At 43.9% G+C, this 24,512-nt stretch overlaps 1 protein-coding gene across 1 annotated transcript; it reads left to right on the forward strand.

The window, feature by feature from the left end:
• The first annotated feature begins 16,266 nt into the window (after nucleotides 1–16,266).
• Nucleotides 16,267–17,676, forward strand: LOC147612881 (uncharacterized). Its single transcript, XM_086782001.1, has 2 exons — nucleotides 16,267–16,506; nucleotides 16,610–17,676. The coding sequence occupies exons 1-2, from the start codon at nucleotides 16,304–16,306 to the stop codon at nucleotides 17,010–17,012; spliced, it is 606 nt and encodes a 201-aa protein (XP_086638127.1). The 5' UTR covers nucleotides 16,267–16,303; the 3' UTR covers nucleotides 17,013–17,676.
• The last annotated feature ends 6,836 nt before the right edge of the window (nucleotides 17,677–24,512 follow it).

Below are 24,512 nucleotides of genomic sequence, written 5' to 3' on the forward strand. Positions count from 1 at the left end.
CCTGGAACATATTGTCTCCAAACAAGGAATCTCCATGGATAACAGCACGGTGCGCCTCATCCTTGAGATGCCACCACCTACGAACTTTAAAGGAGTCCAGTGCTTCATGGGACCCGTTGGGTAATATCAGCATTTCATTTTCATGTATGCTGATATAGCTCGCCCCCTTTATGGACTCTTGATCTCTTTTGAGTGAAAAGAGGAATACCATCCTAAGGAAAGATTTGGCAAGTGCTCCTATTCTGAGGTCCCCATCTTTCATGTCCACATTGATGTCTCCTCCTTTACAGTTGGTGTGTGCTAGCCCAACCCGACGATGAACATAAGATGGATTTCCCCATTAGCTTTTCCAGGCGCTGCCAACTCAACTAGGCCAAACGAAATTATACCACCACTGAGAGGGAAGGGTTAGCTATGGTTTACACGATCAAGAAGTTTTGCCATTATCTTCTACCGACCAAATTTATCTTCTTCATAGACCATCAAGCTCTTCTCTACCTAGTAAACAAACAATCAAAAGACTCACCCGATGGTTGCTGATCTTGCTTGAGCTCGACTTCACTGTCACAGTGCGGAAGGGCTTACAACATGTCTTGGTGGCCCATATGTCACGCATCCCCAATGGCAAGCCACTAATGGGAGTCGATGCGACGATTTACCAAACGTTGACTTGTTCCAATTATGCTTAATTTTGGAATGGGGAGAGGAGGTTTCACACTTTCTAGCCACTGCCCTACTAGTTGACCCACTCCTCAACAAAGACCATGCACAACGCCTCATTAAACAGGCGGCCCCCTACTAATTGATTTTAGGCCAACTCTACAAACAGGGGAAAGAAAAAATTATCAGAGACACTATGTCCAAGAAGACGAATATGTCTTCCTTTTAGAATAGGCTCACTCCGCCTGTGCTAGGGGGCACTTCGCAGTAGATATCATTGCATACAAAGTCCTCACAGAAGGGCTATGGTGGCCCACCTTAATGGTCGAGGTAGTGGAATATGTCAAGCTATGCAATGAATGCCAAAACGAGTGTGGCAATTCCACGCTTTAAGGGCAATACGCCCCTAAACCCCGTTGTGTCCTTGCAACCGTTTGAAAAATGGGGCATTGATTTCATTGGACCCATTAGTCCCGCAACTCGCTACACCCAAGCTCGATACATCATTGCATCCACAGACTATTTCTTCATGAAATGGGTTGAAGCAGAATGGGCCACCCGCAAGGGTGATGCGCGATCTACTGCCAAATTCGTGCATGAGTCAGTGATCACCCGCTTCGGATGCCCTCTCAAGATCGTGAGCGACAATGGCACACACTTCATTAATGAGGTAATCCAATTCCTCTTACAAGAATTCCTTGTCACTCATAGGAAACCTTCCCCATACTATCCCCAAGCCAATGGCTAAGCAGAGAGCACCAATAAAGTTCTTTATGCCGTTTCTAACCAAAACGGTTGAAGGCAGCCCACAAACAACTGGGAAAAAAAGTCACCTGCAGCACTCTGGGCCTATCGAACATCCTGCAAGGCTACTACCAATGTGACACCCTTCAGTTTGGCGTATGGTACTCAAGCGGTGATGCCTATGGAGTTCTTGGTCCCGAGTTGTGAATTATAGTAAAAGAAAACTCACGAGCGATGTCCTCAACTGTCGCCTGTTTGATCTCGAAAAGCTTGACAAAACACGCCTCCATGGTTTAATGACCAGCTTAAGGACAAACAAATGAACAATGGCAACATAGTCCTCCTCTTTAGCACAAAAAACCATAAAAAGAAACTGAAGCTCAGAGGCATAGGACCTTTCCTAGTCACTGAGATAACCCCGTAAGGTGTAGTACACAAAGAGACACTCGATGGCGTCGAGATGGCGGGATATTTCAATGGCAGCAAATTGAAATGCTACTATGGCCCACTAACTGAAACCACCCTCAAGGCAATTCATGACAAAAAAACAACGAACAAACAAACACAAAGAGATGAAACAAATAGCCCAACGAGAGACCAAAGAGGTGACAAGCCAAGCTTTGAGGGAAAAACATTATGGTCAACATGGCCCAAGATGTAGACCTTGAAGAAGAAGAAGATTGGGATGTGAAACCTGCTTGGTTATGGTTAGGAATGACCACCCAGACAAGCTTCACCCAAAATTGTCTCTTGTTGATACATGGGATAATTACAACTGAATGTTTTTTGACACATGGCTTTCCCTCAGGAGGCCCCCATTAAAATAGATCCCTGCCATGGTCACAACAGTGGCCTCTCAAGCAGTTCAATGTTTAGGCACAATCACAACCTTATTCCACATTGGAAATAATCTCTTAGAAGGGAAGTTTTATGTGATGCTTGCAAGAACTATACGTGAGGAGATTCTTCTTGGACGAGGTTGGATGGGATACAACCGCTGCAACATCAACCAGGACGCAAGGATGGCCACCCTACAACTGGCATCTAGCCAAGTTACAGTCCTAATGATGGATGAAGAACCCGTGCCTTCCGCTCCCTCATGCCAAGATGATAATCCTCTCCTCACCCCACCACTGTTATTTCGCCCTCCGATCAACACCAATCCATACCACTTAAAAAGAGGCCACTCCCCACTCTAGACACCCCACTGCCTCGCGTGTCCTCACCACCCACTACCCAACTTGGCAGCCCAATACAAACTCTCCGATGCCACCACCACTGACCCCCCCCTCCACAAAATTAACAACACTAACCCTACTAACAACTCTAACAGACGTACACAGGGCAAGCACTCTCGCTAGTGGATACCTAAGAAGCTTCCCATAGCCCAATGGTATTATGAAGGTACCACCACTCTGTGGATCCCTCACCGATACACTTCCCATACTGATATACCAGCAACATCATCTCCTCGTCCCTTTCGAAGGCAACCCATTCGGAAACCCCAAGCCGAGAGGATATATAGGATATCTGGGATATCTCTGGGATATCCACTGCATGGCATATGTCTATGCAAGATGCTATTCTTTGAGTATTGAACAAATTGAAGGCCAAGCTAGCATATTGGAAGCTTTCTACATGGCCTCTACGTGTGTGTCTCAGAATTGTTCAATCAATCTCATTATGGACTATGTGCAATGAACAAGACTACTTTGATGCATGGAACAAGGTGAAAAAGGTTTGAGAAGCTTCATGAAAGCTATAAACATAAACTCAACTCTTTCATCAACAAGGTGGGGGAGGGAAAGGGGAGTCTGGGGTGGAGTTATCAATGGAGATGGAGATGATTTCTCCAAATTCAAGACTTTGTCTTGTTTAAATGGAAGCTAATGAAGGAAAGGGACCATACCAAGGCCACCACTAGCTCCAAAATTTCCTCCTAGATTTTTCGCCTCACTCTTCACTATCACATTAGTGAAAGAGAAAGCACCATTGAGAGGTGGATCCTTCACGGAAAGAGCCCTCGCCTACTTTCATGTGTCAAGATAATAATCTATACTTGGATGTCAAGCCTCAGAATATCCTCCTTGGCTCTAAGTTCCATGCCAAGGTGTCCGACTTTGGAATTTCTAGAGCCATTGACCGCAAGCAAAGCCGCCTCGTCATCATCACTAGCATGCGCGTAACCCTTGGCTACCTAGCCCTTGAATGGTTCATCAGTTCTAGCATTACACACCAAAGTGATGTCTATAGCTATGGCATTGTGCTCCTAGAGCTCATTAGTGGGCATCGCAATGTGGACCACTCACAAGACTTCAATGCTTGGTACTTCCCCACCCTTGCCCTTCCAACATGCACAACAAATGCAATTGGATAGATCATCGATCCCACACTACGTGGCTCTATCAATATGTCCATGGTCCCTAACTATGATATACTCTCGACTTCAGCTACTTCCCCACCCCTCATTATCCGGCTACCTCAGAGTACTCCCACTCAGACATTGGCCTCTCCACCCTCAACTGCTCCCTCCTTGAAACCCTCTTGACTCCCAAGGGATATACCAACCATCACCCAATTGGAATCGTCTTCTAACTTTGGCAAATTGGGCACGGAATCAATAGAAAACCCGTAATGGGGTGCTGGCTACATAGCCCAAGGGTACAAACCTATTTGCAGGGTGCCAAAAAAAAAACCAACTACCATGGCCATACCAAAAGAAGCCATGACCATACCAACCCAAAGCCACGGCCATACCATCCTCTATCCCGATTGCCATGGCCGTACCAAAAGAAACCATGCCCGTTTCTTCCCCAAAGCCATCTCAAATGTCATGGTTGTACCATTCTATATCTCAAGTGCCACGAGCGTACTACCAACTCGATGCCACACCTGTACAAACCTTTGCCACAGTCGTACCATTATCACCATCGAAAGAGTACGCCCGTTCCATTCACTGTGCCATGACCATACAAATTCAAAACCGTACGCCCGTACCTTGGAGATACCACACCCATACCAACCTTTGCCATGGTCGTGTCCTTCCTATAAACCTATAAATAGGGGCCACCACTTCATTTTCCTCACTCTTTTCTCTCTCCCTAGCCAAACTATTGCAAAAATAAAAATTTAGCTTGCACCTTTCTGCCTCCTATCTTCTACCCAATGGCTGAATACTCCGACTCCTCCCTAGAGGTCCTCCCCCACACTCCCTAGAAGAAGAAGCACCCAGCTGGGGGACGCTTTAAGGAGTATGGCCGGCACCCAACACAGATGTCCTCAAGAGAACTTGATGAAGCAGGTCAGTGGACACACCATCCACAACCTTATGAAGAACAATTGCCAACCTTGGGACCTTGGGGGGCCCAAACCTCTTCAATTGCCTCTATTTCACAAATACCTACGATGCCAATGCTATAACTAGACATGTGATAGATGCAATAGGCCAGACCCAGACTGTGCACCTAAGTCTCGACGTGGTCCGAGAAGCTCTGCACCTCCCAAGGATGGAACATCCTTACATGCACCTAAGTCTCGACGTGGTCCGAGAAGCTCTGCACCTCCCAAAGATGGAACATCCTTACATGTGCCTCACAAATGCCACGTCTGACTCGCAGCACCTTCTTCTAGGGAACCACAACCAAGGACGGAGTGGAGGGGCCAACATCATACAAGAGGAGCTTGTCATGCTGGCGAAGGCCCTGTCCTTTTTGCTCACAACCAGATGGACAGATAGATTCAACACATGTAGCATCTCCACACTGGCAGGGGTCCACCAGGGCACACCCGTTAACTAGGCCAAATACCTACATAAGGAGCTGCATTCCATATGTGCAAACCCCCAAGGAAAGCTCACGGCTGCATCCCTACTAACCAAGGTGCTATACCGCATTGCTAGATGGAACGAACTCCCCATGGCCATTCAACTGGAAGGGCCTGATGCAATGCTAGTCTCTCTCCATCCCCCTCAATCCTCTCCAACCTCTCCACCCCCAAAAGCGCCACCACCTAGACCCAAAGCTGCAGGAGTAGGTTCCACCCCAATCCGGCCTGGGCCCAAACTCATAGGAGATTGCCAAAGCCCATTGTCAAGTTGCTAAGGAGGAAGTGCAACAACGAAAGGAATTTTTCAACCATGAAACCCCCACCCCATGGGTTCCTCTACTTTCCCTTCTCATTACTCAGAAGCTGGCCCCTCTTCTCTTGCCTCTTCTCACGTAAATACCTTGAAAACCATCCACTGAGCATGGGAGCTGAGAAGGCGTTTGTGCATCACATGAGGCAATGCCAGACTTTGCCTAGGGCTTCTCCTATCTAGCCTGTGAGCTTATGCCTCAGATAACAAACTATATGTACAGGTAGTACGAGCTGGCAACAGTGGCACAACAAACAGATGCTTGCAAAGGCTCAAGAGCAGCAAAGCCAGGAGGCTCTCTACAATGCCACCATCACCAATGTCAACCTCCAACAGGCCCTGTGGAGGACAAAGAGCGGATATTGGCCAGCACCCTCTCCTCCCTTTCAGAGCTTCAAAGCTATCTATAGGTAGCATAGGTAGTAGAGCAGCGGGCCCTACATGAACTCTCCCTCACCCAATCCGTAGCATAAGACCTCCACCAAAGGGTAGCCCAAGCCAAAGAAACCCTCACCAAAACCAACCTTGACTTCCAGCACTACCATGAGGTCTTAGAGGAGGCCCTCCATTAAAAAACCACCCAACTGGAAGCCACTAAAGCACGGGCATCCCAACACCCACCCACCCCTCTGGCCTTGTCCCCAGCGAGGTCGAAAGCACGGGCATCCCAACACCCACCCACCCCTCTGGCCTTGTCCCCAGCGAGGTCGACGTGCTGATGGACACCACCATAAAACTCCCGCCCCTGGGCCATTCCTTCCCAAAACCCCTCACAAACCCTTGAGCTCAATTTCCAAACCATAAGCCTTAACCTACTACAACATGATATATTTATTGATGAACCCCTATCCCAAGCCACCTTCTCTTATATACTAGCCAAACTCCCAACCCATAGCATCTCCCTCCTAGCCACCCTCTTTTTCAAGGACAACTCTCTTTTGCCCACCCCACCATCTTTTTTGACTTCCATGTCCATCCTCTCTAAGCAAACCTTAGGCCCATCTCCTTCGTTATGGCCAGCAAACCGAACACACTAAATGCATAGACTTTGCCGTAGAGCCGATGGGCTATGCCCTTACCCTTACTCCTCCCCCAAAACTATAGAGGGCCTACACCGCACATGTTGGGAAATCATTTATGCTGCTTACAAATCCCTTCGCTACTACGAGCTCCCTCCTTACTCAGTAGAGAGCATCCTGATCCTATAGCTATGCATTTATAGATGGAGTTTATCCAAGCCACCAGCATCATGTATTTTTTATGAATCGCATGTGGCATTTCCCATTGAGTACACCCCCAAGAAGCTACCGATGCCAAAGCTTTTTTCCACTCTAAAAACCCCAGCAATACCTCCTCGGATGAAAACAACAAAACAAAGACAATGACGATGATGTGGCGGGTGGAAAAGCCCTAAGCACCCACCCCCCTCAACAAGCCCCACCTTCATCTTCACCCCCATCAACCTCCTCCTCCTAGCTCCTCTCACCCCAGCACAAGCACCCAACCTCCCCCACCCCCCGGCACCACCACACTCCCTCTCTTCCCCTCATAGTCCTCTACACCCCCTCACCTCCCCACTCCACCTCCCTCACCAGCTCCTCCCTCACCTACCACTTTAACTCTCTACACCCCCTCACCTCCCCAACTCCTCCCTCACCTACCACTTTAACTCTCAACTTAGGCCTACCCAAATCCATAACAACAGACTTACCCTCGACATCAGCCAGGCCTCCCCCATTCTTAACTGCAAGCCTCGCCACCATCACCTTGTCATCAGCCACCCCTCCACTGCCACCCGAAATCCCCTCCCCCCAACCCTTCGAAGAAGGATAAATCTCTCCACCACCACCAAGAGATCAGGAGGAGATCGAACCTTCGCTGAACCCCCTCAATTGGTGTGATCCATTAGATCGCACGGAATTCAAGCAGGCCATATGAATCTTGCTCGGTCGATAACTCTAGGAGGCTCCCATTACTAGGGTCACGACTGCATATACCTCCATGCCTTACAACCCTACCTCAACGCCAAGCATCGCGGTTGGAAGTGTCAGCACCCCCACGTCGACGCGGTGGCTACCACAGGCCCCCCGTGCTCGCCCCATCACGTTCGATCTCATGGGCGAGCAGCAGCCGGCCTAGCGGCGTCCCTTTCTCCTCAAACCATACATATGGGACCAATACTGCAAGGCACTGAATCAACCCCAAATATCTGCCGATCTACCGCCCGCTAGGCCTAGAATCTCTTTCATGAGGAGCAGGCCAAGAACCCCAAGCTTCTTTACAACTTCCCCTGGTTCACTCCTCCGATACCACAGAATCCTTGCACACAGAAGAAACAATGCTCATGCGCCTCCATGACTTCATCAGAAGATACGAGCAGGTGCCAGATCCCACCGTCATCATCACCAACAATCTAGATTTTTAATCTCACATCACTCTCTTGGAGACCTTCCTAGATTGGCACCAATACCATGAAGGCAGCCAAGGATTGGCCTTCGACCTTGCTCCTCCAAACATTCGAAGATATGATGAAGACAACCTTCTGGACGAGCTACAGTGTCTTCCATTGAGCCCCCCCACGTCCTACCTCTCTCGCGATGCAACTTCATCTGCACTCAATCTACTACCATTAGATCCTTTACCAACTCGAAGATGGACCTGAATTAGGGAGAGGGTATGTTAACCACTCTGGTTAACATCATTTTTCAAGCATTGTTACGCTTCTTTTAATCTACCATTTTGTAACCGTGCTAAAGCGCTTTTATTGATAAAAGATATATGGGATGACCAATCTCACGGCTTGTATAATGCCGATCATAGGAATGAGCTAGATGTATAAGAGCTAGAAAGCCAATTTTGAGCTCCCGATTGTAAATGGGCAGCAGCAGCTGGCCATTGTAAAAAGTGAGCTCATATATATATATGATTTGATGGAATATGAAAAGCGACAATCCCATTTGTCACAATTGAGTCTCTCTCTCTCTCTCTCTCTCTCTCTCTCTCTCTCTCTCTCTCTCTCTCTCTCTCTCTCTCTCTCTCTCTCTCTCTCGCTTGTGTTTGTCACAATTGAGTCTCTCTCTCTCTCTCTCTCTCTCTCTCTCTCTCTCTCTCTCTCTCTCTCTCTCTCTCTCTCTCGCGCTTGTGTTTGTGGTTGCATGATTGTGTTTGTGAATGCTTGCTTGCTTGATTCTTGTGTATGCATGGAGGGGATGGTGTTAGTCTAGCTTCTCTTCTCTTCTCCCTTCTCTTGTCTTCCTCTCAAGATCTCTCTTGTTGCATGCACATTGGCATTGAGTGGAGGTAGATCTTTCCATAGCTCCCTTCTTCCTTGCTCATTACCTAGCTTGTGGATCTCCACTTGGGTGACACAAGTGGTGGTGGAGAGAGCCCCTAGTGGCCTCACATAGGGGAGTTAACCCTCATTAGGGTTGGCTAAATGCAAGTCTCCGAATCAACCCTTGCATGGCTTCATTCTCTTCTTCTCTCCCTCTCTTGTGTAAGGTAGTATGTTTTGGTTAACAGGCCAATAACCTTCCGTTTTATAGGATGATCCATAAGATCTCAAGTGTGGTTCCTTAAAATTAAGTCAAACTTTGACTCCATGGCCCCCCTCTATTTTGGATCTTCTAATGCTTCTTTCAAGATGGATGGCTCCTATACTTTTGTTATCTTAGTCATCAAGGCCATATTGACAATGTGAGCGGAGGCCCTCTTCTACTCCTCTAGAGTCTCTTGGATTTACAATAGCTATTGGTTCTTTTGTGATTGTTGATGGAGATTTCCCATCTAAGAATTGCTTCACCCATTCAGGATATGGCCCCTTGTTAGCCGTAGGCTGTGCCGTGGGCAAGTGATGCAGTACAGGCTGCTGAACGGTCACATGTCAGCACCGCCAATTGTCAGGGCCAGCCGAATGGTAGCTAGAGTACTTTATTACAAGAACGACGCTTCCTTAACACCTAGCCCGATGCATCTTATCACTAAGGGAATCACAGCATCGACAAATACTACAAGTAGGAAGTATAAAAGGATGGATCTTGAGCTTTGAAAAGGCTGGCTGCCGGTTGTATCATATTCCTTTTTTATTGAAATAAGCAAGACTGTTCTTTTCTTTCTTATTATGTACATGTGTCTTCTTGTTTTGTCTTTATGTATCCATTTCCATTTCATATATTATGGTCAGTAGAGTTATCTATTAAGTCATCGTGTTCTTGCATTGTTTATTAGGCGATCAGTCCAGTAGTTTTCAATGGCCTATGTGTTGTGTCTATTTTGTGTTAGATTCGTATCCGCTTGGTGTATGTTGTGTGCATAGCCAGAGACTCTTAGTAGGTTGCTAGGGGAATAAGCAGTCATTTCCCTCGCCAACACTTTGGCAACCACGATGCTTTTTGCTACTTCTTGTTGTTTCCATTTTGCTTGCTGCCTGATTGTTGTTGTGTTTGAATCTCTTCCCCTTGTTTTCAAACCCGTCCCTCATATCAGCCCATGAAAGGCGCTACTTAGAGCGCAACCAAGCTCGGCAATTCTTGTTCGCCAACCTTGAAGACCAACCCACTGAATCTTAACCTGAGCAACCTGCATCCCACTCAGAAGAAGAACCACTCACCCCTACTACCCCAACCTCATCACCACTGTTCATACCACCTCCACCACCACCACCCACGCAGCCCTGTCTCCTCCATGCTACAACATGATGTAGCAACTAGCTATCACCGTGAGGTATCCCAAATTCTCTGGGAAATCCTCGGATGATGAAAATGCTCATATCCTAATATTTGACACCACTTGGCGTGTCAATGTACCTAGCCCGGTGGACCAGCAGCACAAAAAAGCCACCTTTGTCCCCACACTCCAAAAGAGTGTTGCTCTTTGGGTTGCTCAGTGTATGAGTACACCCATTTCCCCACTTATGATGCCATCTGTGATGCATTTCTTCAATGCTTTAGAGAAGACAAGACATCCGTGCATGTGTTGGATAAGTTGTGCGCAAGATGAACCAAAAGAGCATGACAGTGGAGGATTCTGCTGCAAAGTTTCGAAAACTTCTCCGCCGGAGACTGGATACAGCCAATCAGCCCGAGGAGGAAATTCTTATTTCATGAAGGGCCTCAGCAAGCAAGTCAAGCGCTCCGTTGTTTGCTGGTGCCAACCTCACTACCATCACCATGGAGCAGCTCATAGACTCAACTCTCAGAGTAGAGCAGGTGTTGATAGGCTCTGTCAAAAGCAAGGGCAAGTCCAAGAGTAAAAGGAAGTCAAAGAAGTCTTCGTCTGGATCTTCAGACGATGAGGAGGATGATTCTAATGGTTCCACAGGCACCAGTGAGGAATCGGAGGAGGAGGAGGAGAAGGAAGATCGCAAGGCTAGGTCGAAGAGCAAGAAGGCAAGGAAGACATCCATGGAACTGGCTGCAGCCATAGCTCAATTGACTAGTGAAGGTGCGAAGCCCCCTCCTACCATCCGGTTAGGCATTTAGTGTACAAGGTGTCATAGTTATGGACATGGAGCCGAGGAATGCGGCCTAAATGAAATTTGGTGCGCCATACGACCGCACATACAACTTAAGCCTGCCAGTATAATGGCAGGAGAGCCCCTCTGCAAAACTGGTGATACAACCTCCTGTGGTTGCTGCACTCCAACCCACCTAGCCAATGGTTTTGCTAGACCCATACCGCAGACCCCAATTCTGCCCACATGGAAACTTTCCTCCAAGGGATGTGGTCGGTGCCCCAAGGCCTACCTTCACATGCTTTTATTGCCATGGCCAAGGCCATCGGAAGTCGGAGTGTGAAATATGGGGAAAGCATAAAGAAGAAATAAAGGGAGCCCAGGCTTCTGCATCTGACCAACCCACAGTAAACGCGGTGGAGATCCAAGCTCTGGTATGAGCGAGCAATAACCCAACTGACCACACAAGCGACCGAATCATTAGCCATGGCGGTGACCAAATCCATGCAACCGAAGACTCCAAAAGCGACGCAAGAACCGACCTCGGATAAGAAGGGAAAGCAGAAAGGGGTCACCTGGCAACAAGCAACAAGAACAACACAAAGTCTAGACAGAAGTATCCTCTTGGGTGGAAGAGAAGCAGGCCAGAGAGGCGCTGTAGACAAGGACCCGAAAAAGCTCAGGCCAAACAGTCAGCCAGAATCACAAATCAGATTCCCAAAGATGAGCCCGAAAAAGAAGAAGGCAAAGTGCCCTTGCCACCACCAGTCAAGATGCAACGGCCAATGCAAGGTGCGGAGACACCACATCCGGAAGGATGTGCGAAAGCACAGAAGCGGGTGGATTACCCAAGAAGGCTCACAAAAGCAGAACACCAGTCGTATGATCTATGGGAAGATCTGAAGTGCTAGCCAATACAAATATATTGTTGGAACAGTTACTCACATTGGTGCCAAGATTCAGGGAGCAGGTGATAGGTCGCTTAAAACCGTAGGAAGAGGAGACACCACCCTTGCAACAATGCTGGAAGCTCTGAATATTGAGAAGTTAGATACCCCACCAAGGGAATCCCATATCTATGATGAAGCCATCCCGATGATCCAAGTCAAGTTGGCCGGAGTGGATATATAGCGGAAGTTCTGTTATATATCCAGCAGAACCACCATCTAGCACAAGTTCTACTGGATAGTGGTTCCAAAGTCAATATCCTATCAGATGCAACATGTTGCATGCTCAAGTTGAGTAGATGGGAGCCCAGGTCGCTCGATTATCAAAATGGTAGATGAGCGCAAGTATAGCCACTCGGATTAATCCATGCGCTCACGCTTGAGGTATCCAGATATAGTTTCTAGATTACAGTTTTGGTTCGGTATCAAAGGCACTTACCCAATACTACTTAGCAAACCTTGGCTTAGGCAAGCACAGATCAAGCAAGACTGGGATGTGGATATGATCACTATCCGGTGTGGAAAGAAGAAAGTAAAGATCTCTGTCACCCAGTAGGCAGAAGATGGGCAAGATATCCTATCTACTTCCACCATGGAAACAAAAGACCAAACCCATGAGATCCATTGAGGAGCTATCACAAATATGCTTTAACCTAGCATCACCATCAACTTTAACATCACACCCACAACCAGAGGCCCCCCTAACATGCCTTACTAACCCTTTCCAAATCTGTCCAAACTCTCAAACCTTGCTGCATGGGCAAGAAACAAGTGTCATCAAATAGAGAGAGATGTCACATGGGCATTATGATCTTAAATATCCAAGAAAAGGGATGAGAAGTAAATGGCAAAGAAAACAATAAAGATTTTTAAAAAATCAAGAGTGTTGGGAGATGAGAAAAATAACTAAGAAGAAGAAAGAGACTCTTGATTTTAATCCCAGTCCAGCATAAACTGGACAATAGTTTTCTCCCTACTATACCTCACCAATTTTGAGGACAAAATCCGAATTAGGAAGGGGGGCATGCACACTCACCACTTCTTTCCACCATTTTTGTAATCCCAGTATGTGCTTGATAATTACTAATTATGGGTCCTAGCCGCACCTACGACATGTGTATTGTTGACGTAAATGCAATTTGTATATACATATAGCCTAGATATTAGCTTAACTAGCATTTGGGCCCCTAGGCAATTGGGCACTTTGTAAATATAAGGCCATGTATAGTGAGAAAGGAAACAGTCCCATTATCATCATTTGAGCTTGCATTCTTGAGCTCTTGTGGTAATAGCTTACATGCATTCTTGAGCTCTTGTGGTAATAGCTTACATGCGTTTCCTCTTGTCTCTCTTGTTGATTGCATGCTTATGGATTGTGGTGTGCACATGGAGTTGTATGCTTGCTTACTTCTCTTTTTCTCCATGTTCATCTCTCTCTCTCTCTCTCTCTCTCTCTCTCTCTCTCTCTCTCTCTCTCTCTCTCTCTCTCTTTGCATGCACATAGGCATTGAGGTAGAGGTTGAGCTTTCCATAGATCCTTCCCGCTTTCATCTTCAACCTCTCAAAAGGAATCACTAATGGAGTGACACCACAAGTGACAAAGTTGAAGCCCCTAGCTTCCTCACATTAAGGAGTTTTTAGCTATCACCAAACACTTGGGATATACCCTTGCATTTACCCCCTCTTGAGAGGCAAAAGAGTTTACTATTTGGTGAACATTCTTGCACTCTTTACTGGAAACCTTTTGTCATTCATAGAAAATAAATCTCAAACATGCCTACAATTTTCCTCCTCGATGCCATCTTGCAGGTGTTGTTGGGCCTTGATGTTTAGAAGTGGCATCGTTATCCCTGCTAAAATGCCAAACTTCATCCATTGTCATGATGGAGAAATAGGTGCCTAGATGTCTATAGTAACAAGACCTAGCTTGAATAAAGCAAGGCATGATAGGTCATTGGAAGCAACATAACAATAGTTGTTGAGCACATAAGAAAGAGACTGAGAATAACAAGCTATTGATCAAAGAGAAAAGAAAGGCTGAAAATTACAAGCTATTGATCAAAGAGAGAAGAGAAAGGTCGAAAACACCAGAACAAAAGAAAATGATTAACATAAGAATTGGAGGCTATCGTATAGCCATAGCATAGGAGGCTATCATCGTAGCCATAGCATAGGAGGCTATCATCGTAGCCATAGCATAGGAGTAACTGAAATTAAGCTAGCGAAAGTTCTCACCAGCTACCAAAAGAGATGACATAGTGTCATTGCAAATTAGCTTAAATTAAATGATCCCACTTAAACTTTTTATTTAAAAACTTTTTTCTCTTTGTCCTATCAAGCACACAAGTCTAGGATACATTTCTCTAGGATAGTGCTTTCGTTCCACTTTAGCATGCTTCCATCCCACCACTAATCAAGTGAAAAATAATATATATGTGTAATAGAACAAAAATTACTCATAAATTCTAAGCTCAATACTTTTCCAAGTTAATGTTGCTGAACATGACCATTTTTTAAAAACACTACAAAGACTTTAAAAGTGAAGAAATTGAATGTGCTTCCAATAAGATATCTCTAAAATATAAAGTATCAAAGAAGTATCATGTATGGACAAATGTTGAGCCAATACAAACAACTCGACATACCTAAGAAGTCAATGAACAAAAGTTGATAGAATGGCTCCTTTTGACCATATTAAAAATGGTCTCAAAAGTAACCTCAAAAAGTGACCTTTACACTTATATTCTTAACAATTTGGACACAAACTATTACAATTTTTTAATATATATTTATGCATACTATTTGAGCTAGTTTTGGAAAGCATTATTTAGACTTTGAAATTTCCTCGCCTCCATGAAAATGTAGATTTTTAATGTCTATATCTTTGACTAGGCTTATGCACATGTTGACATGTATGCATTTATTTTTAAAAAAATGGTACCTTTAAGTCCACCAACTTTTGTTCTCTATAATAGTAAGGAATTGGAAAAAAGTTAATGTGAAAGCTAGAATTTTTTTGGCAAAAGATGTTGGGTTTGCATCTAAACATAGGTGACGTGGTATCCTCCCCCCACTCCCCCAATTTGTTGAAAGGAGTCATATTGAGCCTTTTAAATTAAATTTCTTTTATTATACACCGTGGAGAAAATTTGTATTGGACAAAGTGTCAACTTTCAAAAAACCTTTTGGTGACCCTTAGAAAGGGCATATATTTAAGTATGTCAGGATACCAAACTAATGTTATAGATTATATAGTATGCAAAAATAACATGGGATCAATAATTCACTTATCTTCATGATATCCTAATAATTTATTTAAAAAATATTTGAAAATGAAATCTTGTAATGTTATGTATATAGAATGTAGATTTATAATATCCATATCTTTAAATAGGCTTATTGCACGTGTTGACATGTATGCATTTTTTCTGTTAATGTACCTTCAAGTCCACGTAGTTTTATTCTGCATAATAGTAAGGTTAGTGTGAAAACAAGATTTATTTTGGCACAAGATGTTGGCTTTGTATCTAAAGATAGGTGGCGCGGTACCCCTCGATTTGTTGAAAGGAAACTTATTCAGTCTTTTCTTTTATGCCAATGTTTTTCCCACGCCCCTTCAATCATACACGAGTAACCTCACCTGTCTTCGATGGAACCTTTATATAATATAGAGATGTTCTACACCACAAAGAAAATTCGCATTGGACAAAGATTTAGTTTTTTTTTAAATCTAACCCTTAGAAAGGCCATGTATGTTTAAGTATTGGTAGGTTAACTACTGTTAAATAGATTATATAATAACTTTGCAATCAGGCTTGATTACGAATACCCTTGCGTTTCAAAATTGACAGGTTTGGTGAAATATAACAAGTTCTTTTGTAGTCTAGTGCAAGACGACCATTTTAAAATTTTGCAAGGATTTTTAGGTCAAAATGCTTTAAAAAAGGGCCTGACGTGCTTGTCTAATATACAAAAATAGCAGTAATATACTATCATCTACACAATTATTTGAAAGGTAAATCTTGTAATGTTACATACATAGAATACATCACAGCGCACGCACCATGTTAATAAAAAAATCAAACTAAAGCATACTATTATCACTCACTGTATCTAAGAACAAACATTGACATGGATTTTTATGATATTAAATTTGTAAGGCATTCAAAAATTCAAAGGAATGAAAGCGAAGCACGTGTTGAAAGCGAAAGCGGACCAAGTCAAGCACGTGCGACTGCGACGCACGTATACGTGGTACCGTATGCGATATTGGGGGACACTTAAACCACCGCTGAGTGTATAATAACGTATTACCGCTAATCATCAGTTCATGCGTGGGCACTGGCTGCGCATTACTACAATAATATGCAGCAATCAGGCGAGCCATTGATCTGCGTGATGAGCAGGCAGCTGCTATTACCACCTGCTAATACTAGTAGTATTAATCCTGATATCAAAGAGGAGGAGGAGGAGGAGCAGGAGCAGGAGGAGTGCAGCATGTGTGGCGACGTGGGCTTCCCGGCGGAGCTCTTCCGCTGCCGCACTTGCCTGACGCGAGTCCAGCACAGGTATATTACGTTTCTGCCAGTAATATATCTATAATCTCGTTTTTTGCTCTAATCTACCTATGGTTTAGCAGTAGTTCTGATGCAATTAATTTCCGGCCTGCAGGTATTGCAGCAGGTGGTACCTCAAGCTCTCCCCCCACGCTCACAACTGGGCTTGCGATTGGTGCTCGTCTCATGCGGACTTCAAGCTGCTGTCCACACAGGCCGCCACCATGTCTGCGGCTGCTGCCGACTCCTGCAAGTTCAGATTCAAGCCCTTCCACGCTGCGCCACATGAGCTCCGATTTACTGCAGCGGATGATTCTAACAGCAAGAAATGTAATAAAAGGAGCTGCGCCTTAGAGCAGATTCATCAGGCTAAAAGCAACGGGGCGATTTTGAAAAGAAGGCGTAAGAGTAACAGCTCTCAATCTATGGCCATTGAACCTGCATGGCGATCCACTGCAGCCTCAACCAGCGGCGCCCGGCGCTTCCGGAGTCTACAGGACGTATTGTGTTCTTCTTGATCAATTTATGGACCAGCTCTACTCGGAGAGCTTGGGGATGAAGAATTATGTGTATTATTGTGGGAGTACCTGCTCTGATTAGTAAAGGTTTCTATGTAACATCTCCATCTCCATCTCTCTCTCTCTCTCTCTCTCTCTCTCTCTCTCTCTCTCTCTCTCTCTCAATTTCAATGTGTGCAGATACTTCGATGAGTAAGATTTGACAAGACAATTGATGGGTAGGGACAATTCCGTTCTCGAATCAGTTCCTGTGTATTGCACAGCAATGAAAGCTAGCATTGGAACTCTACTCTAGTGTCTGTAGACACTTTCATCGATAGGGTTTGGGAAGACAATGCCATTAATCCATCAGCTCATCTCTTCTCCTGTGTTGTCTTACTATTGTGCAGCAATGAAAACAAGCATAGCTACCCCCCATTGGACAATGCCATATCTCTTAATCATTCACAAGATGGTCTCATTAGTTTCAACCTCCTATCACGAGGACTTCACCAAGGATGAAAAGGCTTATCAACTTTCTTCAAACATCTCCTTTGTTGGGGATGGTTAATGATCATTAGTGTCTTAAATCTAACTAACATCTTCGTAAATGTTAAAACTTTTCAATGTTTGAGAGAAATCGATTGGTAATGAATACACAAACGCATCAACAGAAAACATAAGAGAATGTGGAAAGGTGCAAAATTTGTGTCCTTAAACAATGGGCACCAAATTAGCACTCCCAAAAGCACTATGGATTCTAAGCAAGAGTGCAAAAGCTAGTGTGAAGAAGAAGGAGATATAATCTTTTCAAATTCCCACCTATCATATGGATTTCATGGGAGCATTCGCAAAGGATCACAACTTTCTTACTATACAGGGAGGAAGTTGGGTGTATAATATAGATTTCTATGTGCAAAAATTATGCCAATCTCTCTCTCTCTCTCTCTCTCTCTCTCTCTCTCCAAATGAATACTCATGATAGTGCATTCTCTCTACACTCTCTACACATTGTAATAAAAATGTGTGCTCTCTCCAAATGAATACTCATGATAGTGCATTCTCTCTACACTCTCTACACATTGTAATAAAAATGTGTGCTCTTAACCTTAGTAAATGGTTTCTTAGCTATCTCCCAGTGAGAAGGAGATCCACCTAGTTATCAAATGTTGTAAACTTAGTGCCTATGAATAGAAACATGGTTTAATGTTCCTCATCCATTGTGTGATTGAAATTTTAAAGTATATATAGTCATAGTGTTGATGGATTTCCTCAATTCCTCGATGGATATTTCAATGGCTTTGATTATCAGCAAAGTATTCTCTCCATCAAAGCGATATGCATCATTGAAAAACATTTTCCTACAATCATTAAAAGCACCACTATAAGCAATATGGGGATCTAATGATAATAGGGGGACTTAGCGACAAGAATCTCATTAAATACTAGACTTATATGGTAGCATGTATATTTCAAATTTCGTTTCTCATTCGCCCCACCTTTTTTTCCTAGGAGATCTCTCTCCAACCTGCTTTCCATTTTCTCTCCACCCTCCATTGTATACATTGCACACACGTGTATTTGCCCTTGTCCATGGATCCTAGCATACCAATTGTGTTGATTTTGCTTAGGCACGTCCTTATAGATGGAGGATTCATAGGAGGAGATTTGAAGGATGCCATAGCCCTCTATGGCCAATACCATTGTAGAGTACATTCGAGATATGATCAACTCTTTATGGTAGAGACCGTTCACTTGGTAGAGGTAAGTGCTTGTTACTATCTCACAACTACTAATTGAGATGCCAGCACCTTTCAACCATGGGAAGGAGATTGTGTAGGAAATGAGTAGACCGAAGAAAATGGCGGGACGTGCATAAGCAAAATGATTTGTTAAAGTTTTTCCTTCTTTTGAGAGAGAGAGAGAGAGAGAGAGAGAGAGAGAGAGAGAAGTATATCAGATCATTATATATATTTACCCACCATGAACGTGCTATCTACCATGATCGTGGTGGCATGCAAATTTTCTATTTATATTTGTTTATTTTTATGTTTTATTTAAATTTTCATATTTTTGCAACGTTCTTTCTGATGCATATTGTTTAGAGAAAATTGACGATGTTTTTACTAATACTTAGGGTTGGTTAAAAAAAACTAGAGTGAGATAACCTAGCTCCTATGAGTAAAGCTAAGATGCTCTTGAAGAGTTTGATGCTCTTTCATTTTTAGACTGTAGTATTTTTGTTTCAGAAAAACTGTAGAATTATTAATTTTATTACCAAATAGATTCTCAAGCCATCTTTTGTTGTTTTGTCCAAATCAAGATGATGGATAAGATTATCTGTAAAGCAAGTGTCTTGTTGTTATAACACCATATTAGGGAATATGGGAATTTCCCACAAGTTTGGGACATGTGGTCAAAACTTTGGATTTTCCATAACTTGAACACCATTAATCCAAAATGAGTGGTTTATGGCTCTTTAGATCCCATTTTTCAAGCGCTTTCCAATGATAGGTCACATGATAGGGCTTTGAGAAACTTACAAACATGTTATCCATGTCCCCCTTTTTTAGTATTCAAAAATGGGAATTGGGAGATTCCCAAATTCTCTAATATGGTGTTTTACGCTCTTTCTAGGACTTTATTACAGGTGACGTTGGTGTGCCTTTGGGTTTTTCTTCATTTTCATTGATAATCCCCTAGATCACATCTTGCATGAGAAGAAGTCTTATCTTTGTTTACCAAGTAAAGAAATTTATTCCAGAGAATTTTTGCAGAGACAGAAGCTTTTCCAAAGCTTTGGAAGAATCCGTGAGTGCTTAATGGATAGGATGAACTATACTGCTCTTGCTTACAAAAGCTGATTCCAACCTTCATGCATTCTTATATACATGCCAACATACCATCATGCCAATCTACTCCCTATGCAATCTACTTCATATGTTCTTCTAACAGCTGACTTTGGTAGTTGCGTCTGACATCTGATTGAGACGACTGACTCTGATAGAAGCAGCAGTTGACTCCGACAACTGATTTCGACAGCTGATTCAAGTAGATGACTCCAACAACTGACTCAGACAGTTGATTCTGGCAGTTGAGTCTGACATATGATTAAGACGCTTGACTCTGACAGTAACAGCAGTTGACTTCGACAACTGATTTCGGCGCTGATTCAAGTAGTTGACTCAAACAGCTGATTTTGTCAGTAGTCTAACAGCTGATTTAGATTGTAAACTCTAGCAGAGCAGCTGATTTTGTCAGCTCACTCTGATAAGTGATTTGAACTGCTAACTCCTGTAGCTCAGAAGTTGGCATGGCATCAGTAGATTGGAAGTTAACATGGCATCATCAGGTCAAAAGATGATGTGGCATCCGTAGGTCAAAAGCTGACATGGCATCAGCAGGTCAAATGTAAGGTTCCCCCCTTCCAAAAATAGGGGAAACACTAAGACAGTCCACTAAGTCTTATCTTGGAGAAAATTTCCTATTCATCGACACCTTGACCATGCAGAGATTCAAGGATACGATTCATAGGTAAGACCTAGTTCTATCCCGCAGGGGGAGCGTAGTCTTCTAAAAATCAAATCACCCATAGGGTAATTGATCATAATTTGGACAAGTACTAGTCTTGATTCCTAGATACAACGCTTTTTTCCTCATCCATGCAAGGCACAGCCGCTGGCCTAGTCTTCTAGAATAGAATTGCTCGAAAACCTATTTATCTAATATAGGGCTTTCACTTAATCTGTTGGAAAGCTACCCAACTAATCGGGTCCACCCGTCCGTAGAATGGTGCCGTCGGGGCATTCCATCCTCCCACTTTCCACCCTACTCATTCGTCAATTTGTTTTCTAATTAATCCTACCACACTGTTTGACATAAATAAACATATTCCTTAATTAAGATCCTTTTCACAAGGTTTGTTAAAACAGCCTTTTTACACAATACAATAATGCCAACACAAGATTTAAAAAAAGTTTATACATGAATCAATTTCATACAAGCCAAACCGTCTTTCTTATTCTTTTCCTTTATACCGCCGATGATCTAGAATTCGGCCTTCCAGCCTCTACATGCTGGGCAAAATCCTACGGGACCATACACCTCATCGTCGGCGCTGGCGAGGACTCAAGCCGACCTGTCGCCCTCTCAGGCTCCATCGCTCGATCCTCCCGTCCCTCAGAGGGATGTTTGCGCACTAGGGTGGGATAATTCACCGCACTAGCTTGGGCCCTCAGAACTAGGCAGCATCACAATCACTCGTCTCAATCGGCAAACCTCATTCTCCCAATGGTATGAGGGATACCATGGGCCAACTCCGGGCCTTACTAACCTCTCTGCCGTCCGGCTATATAGGCACAAGAACGGGGCAGCGTCAAGGCAGGGAGAGTTGTGCCTGTACCTTAATTTAACCAAGATAACAATCCATTTACTCACTAAACCATAGGACTAGGATCCATGTCACCTTCTTTAAGAAAACAACCCTTTTCACAAAGATTTTAGCATTTCAACTTCAGATTGCGATAAGACATTCTTTATTAAGGCATATGCTATTGCTTAAAAGAATACAAACTTTAAATAGAGTAAATCAATCAAATAGATCACTATTAACAATTAATAGAGAAGCCGGGGCCATACCTCAATCCCTAAGAATGATATATAATTGAAAAACAAAATATGTATATACCTTATAGAAATTTATCGTTTATCGTTGTCTTTGTTGCTGGTTAACAAGAGCTTTAGAACTTGACATATGAGAATAGAGTCTTCTAATACCTTGTCTTACGATTGAAATCTTGTTACCATATTATAGTAGTGATGTGTGTGAACACACTTAGGACCGCCGGGGTACTTTTTCCCTCACTAGGAGGTTTTTTCCCCCGTGCATTGTATATACGCCCATTATCTTCTAGGGCTTGTTATCTTTCATTTTTGGCACTCATAATACACTACTGTGTTGTGCTCAAGCTTCCTAATCTTCTTGAAGTTGTGTGTGCATTCCTGCAACCCTAATTCCAACAATTGGTATCAGAGCAGGCTTCCTCCTCCCGGGCAGCATCACCGGCACCTGCCGCTTCATCTCCTCCGATTTCGACGAGGTTTCACGAGCATCTGCAGGTTAGTATATGCCGTGGGAGACCCGTAGGGCTTGTTCGTTTCAGAATTTTGATCTGAAGTCATTTCGCCCTCCGTTTTTGCATTCCAAGTACTGCGCAGGCAAAATCGTCCTACTGTGCAGATTTTCTGTCAAGATTAAAATCTGCAGGACAGGTGCCCATTCGTCTGTTTTGGGCTGTGCTACATAGCACAGGTCGATTTTATACAGGTTTACCTCTTACAGACAGCATTTACATCTAGTAGTACAGTCATTGGCCATGGCTGACAACAATGATGTATTCCGCATGTTGGCTGCTGAGGATAAGTTGGATGGCACCAACTATCCATTGTGGGCATATATGATGCGACATGTATTGGTAGCAAAGGGGTTATGGAACATTGTGCAGGGTATTGATGCACGTCCTATTGTGGCTGGGAATGCTGCAAACACATCAGAAACAGGTACTGTAGATGATGGTGCAGGCACAAGTGCTGTAGCAGCTGTTCGAGAACCACCACTTTCAGCAGAGCAGATTCGTTGGGATGGTAGAGATGCGCAGGCTCATGCCTTGATTGCGCTGTCTGTCAAACGTACCATTATCCCACATATTCGCTCCTGCAGGACTTCTAAGGATGCTTGGGATGTACTTGCCACATTGTATCAGGCAAGAAATGAGGCTCGTGTTGCTTACCTCCGAAAACAGTTGGAGAGTGAGCATATGAACGAAGGTGATTCTATGGATAGCTTTTTGACAAAGATCAAGGATTTCAAAGAGCAGCTCATTTCTGCAGATGAAATCCTGTCAGACAGTTCACTTGTGCAGACTGTTTTGAATGGTCTACCAGATTCTTATCAGGGTTTTGCTTCCACTCTTCGCTTGATGATGAAAGGCAATCCCAATGCCTTATCATTTGAGGAGTTAGTTTCTGTTTTGCTGCAAGAAGACCAGTCAAGGCAAAACAGGAATATTATGCGTGTCGCAGATCAAGCTTTCGTTGCTAGTCAGAGAAGCGGGAAAGGTAAAGCTGGCTTTTCTTCTAGTAAGCAGAAATCTGCAAATGCTGCGCAACCAAAGAAGGAAGACAAAGATGAGAAGAAGGGTGACAAACAGAAGACATTTTGCAAGTACTGTAAGGGAAATGATCATGTCATCAAAGCGTGTCCTAAGCTGGCTGCGAAAGAGGCTAAGAAGAAAGAGGCTGGTATGGCTGTTGCAGATGCCTCTCCTTCTAACAATGAATCTGCTAATGTTGTGCTAGATACAGAATGGGCATTCAATGCGCAGTGCAGTTATGACCCATCTTTGCATGACACATGTATGTCTGCAGTAGATTCAGATGTATGGTACTTTGACAGTGGTGCCACTAAGCATATCACCTCGCAGCGCAGTTTATTCACTTTCCTTGAGTCTGCTCCCACAGGGAATACTGTCACTTGTGCCAATAACTCCTCTTATCCCGTTGAAGGAGTTGGACAGATTGTGCTGAATGTTGCAAATGGCAACACCTTTACACTTTTTGATGCATTGTATGTGCCAGGGATCAAAAAGAATCTGCTGTCAGTCTCCGCATTTGCCAAAACAGGTTTGGTTGTAAAATTTGTGGATGACAGATGTACTGTTCATGATCTCTCTTGTGGTGACATCATTGTAGCATCTGGTTCACTATGTCGAGGGCTGTATAAGCTCAATATGGATGGCAAATGTGTAGAGGATTCAGCATGTGCTATTATGGATACGCAGGCTATTTCAGATGCAAAACTGTGGCATGCACGTTTTGGTCATCTGAATTTTGCAAGTTTGCTGCGCCTGCAGAAATCTGAAATGGTGTCTTCTTTGCCTAAGCTTGAGGCACCTGTCAAGCATGTTTGTGAGGGCTGCATATTGGGTAAAATGCAGCGTGCTTCCTTTCCCAAAGATGGATCAGTGAGAGCTGAACGCAGATTGCAGCTTGTTCACAGTGATGTTTGTGGTCCCATGCAAACTCCATCATTTGGAAACTACCTTTACTTCGTGACTTTCATTGATGATTTTACCAGGCATGCATGGGTATATCCTTTGAAGGCAAAGTCCGAAGTGTTTTTGTGCTTCAAACAGTTTTTGGTTATGGCTGAAAATGTGTCAGAAAGTAAGATGGGCACCCTCCGTTCAGATCGAGGGGGGGAGTATATGTCTTCAGAATTTAATGCATTTCTGGCTGAGCGTGGGATAAAACACCAATGTACAGTGCCGTATACACCACAGCAAAATGGTGTGGCTGAGAGAAAAAACAGGTCTCTCATGGAAATGGCAAGATGTATGGTTAAGAGTCAAAGTCTACCACATGGTTTTTGGCTTGAGGCTGTCATGTGTGCCACTTATGTACTGAACAGGTGTCCCACCAAAGCATTACAGGTTGTCACTCCATATGAGGCTTGGCATAGCC

The sequence above is a fragment of the Cibotium barometz genome, chromosome 44 (assembly GCF_041138505.1).
Source record: "Cibotium barometz isolate CiBa-2024 chromosome 44, ASM4113850v1, whole genome shotgun sequence".
Lineage (NCBI taxonomy): Eukaryota > Viridiplantae > Streptophyta > Polypodiopsida > Cyatheales > Cibotiaceae > Cibotium > Cibotium barometz.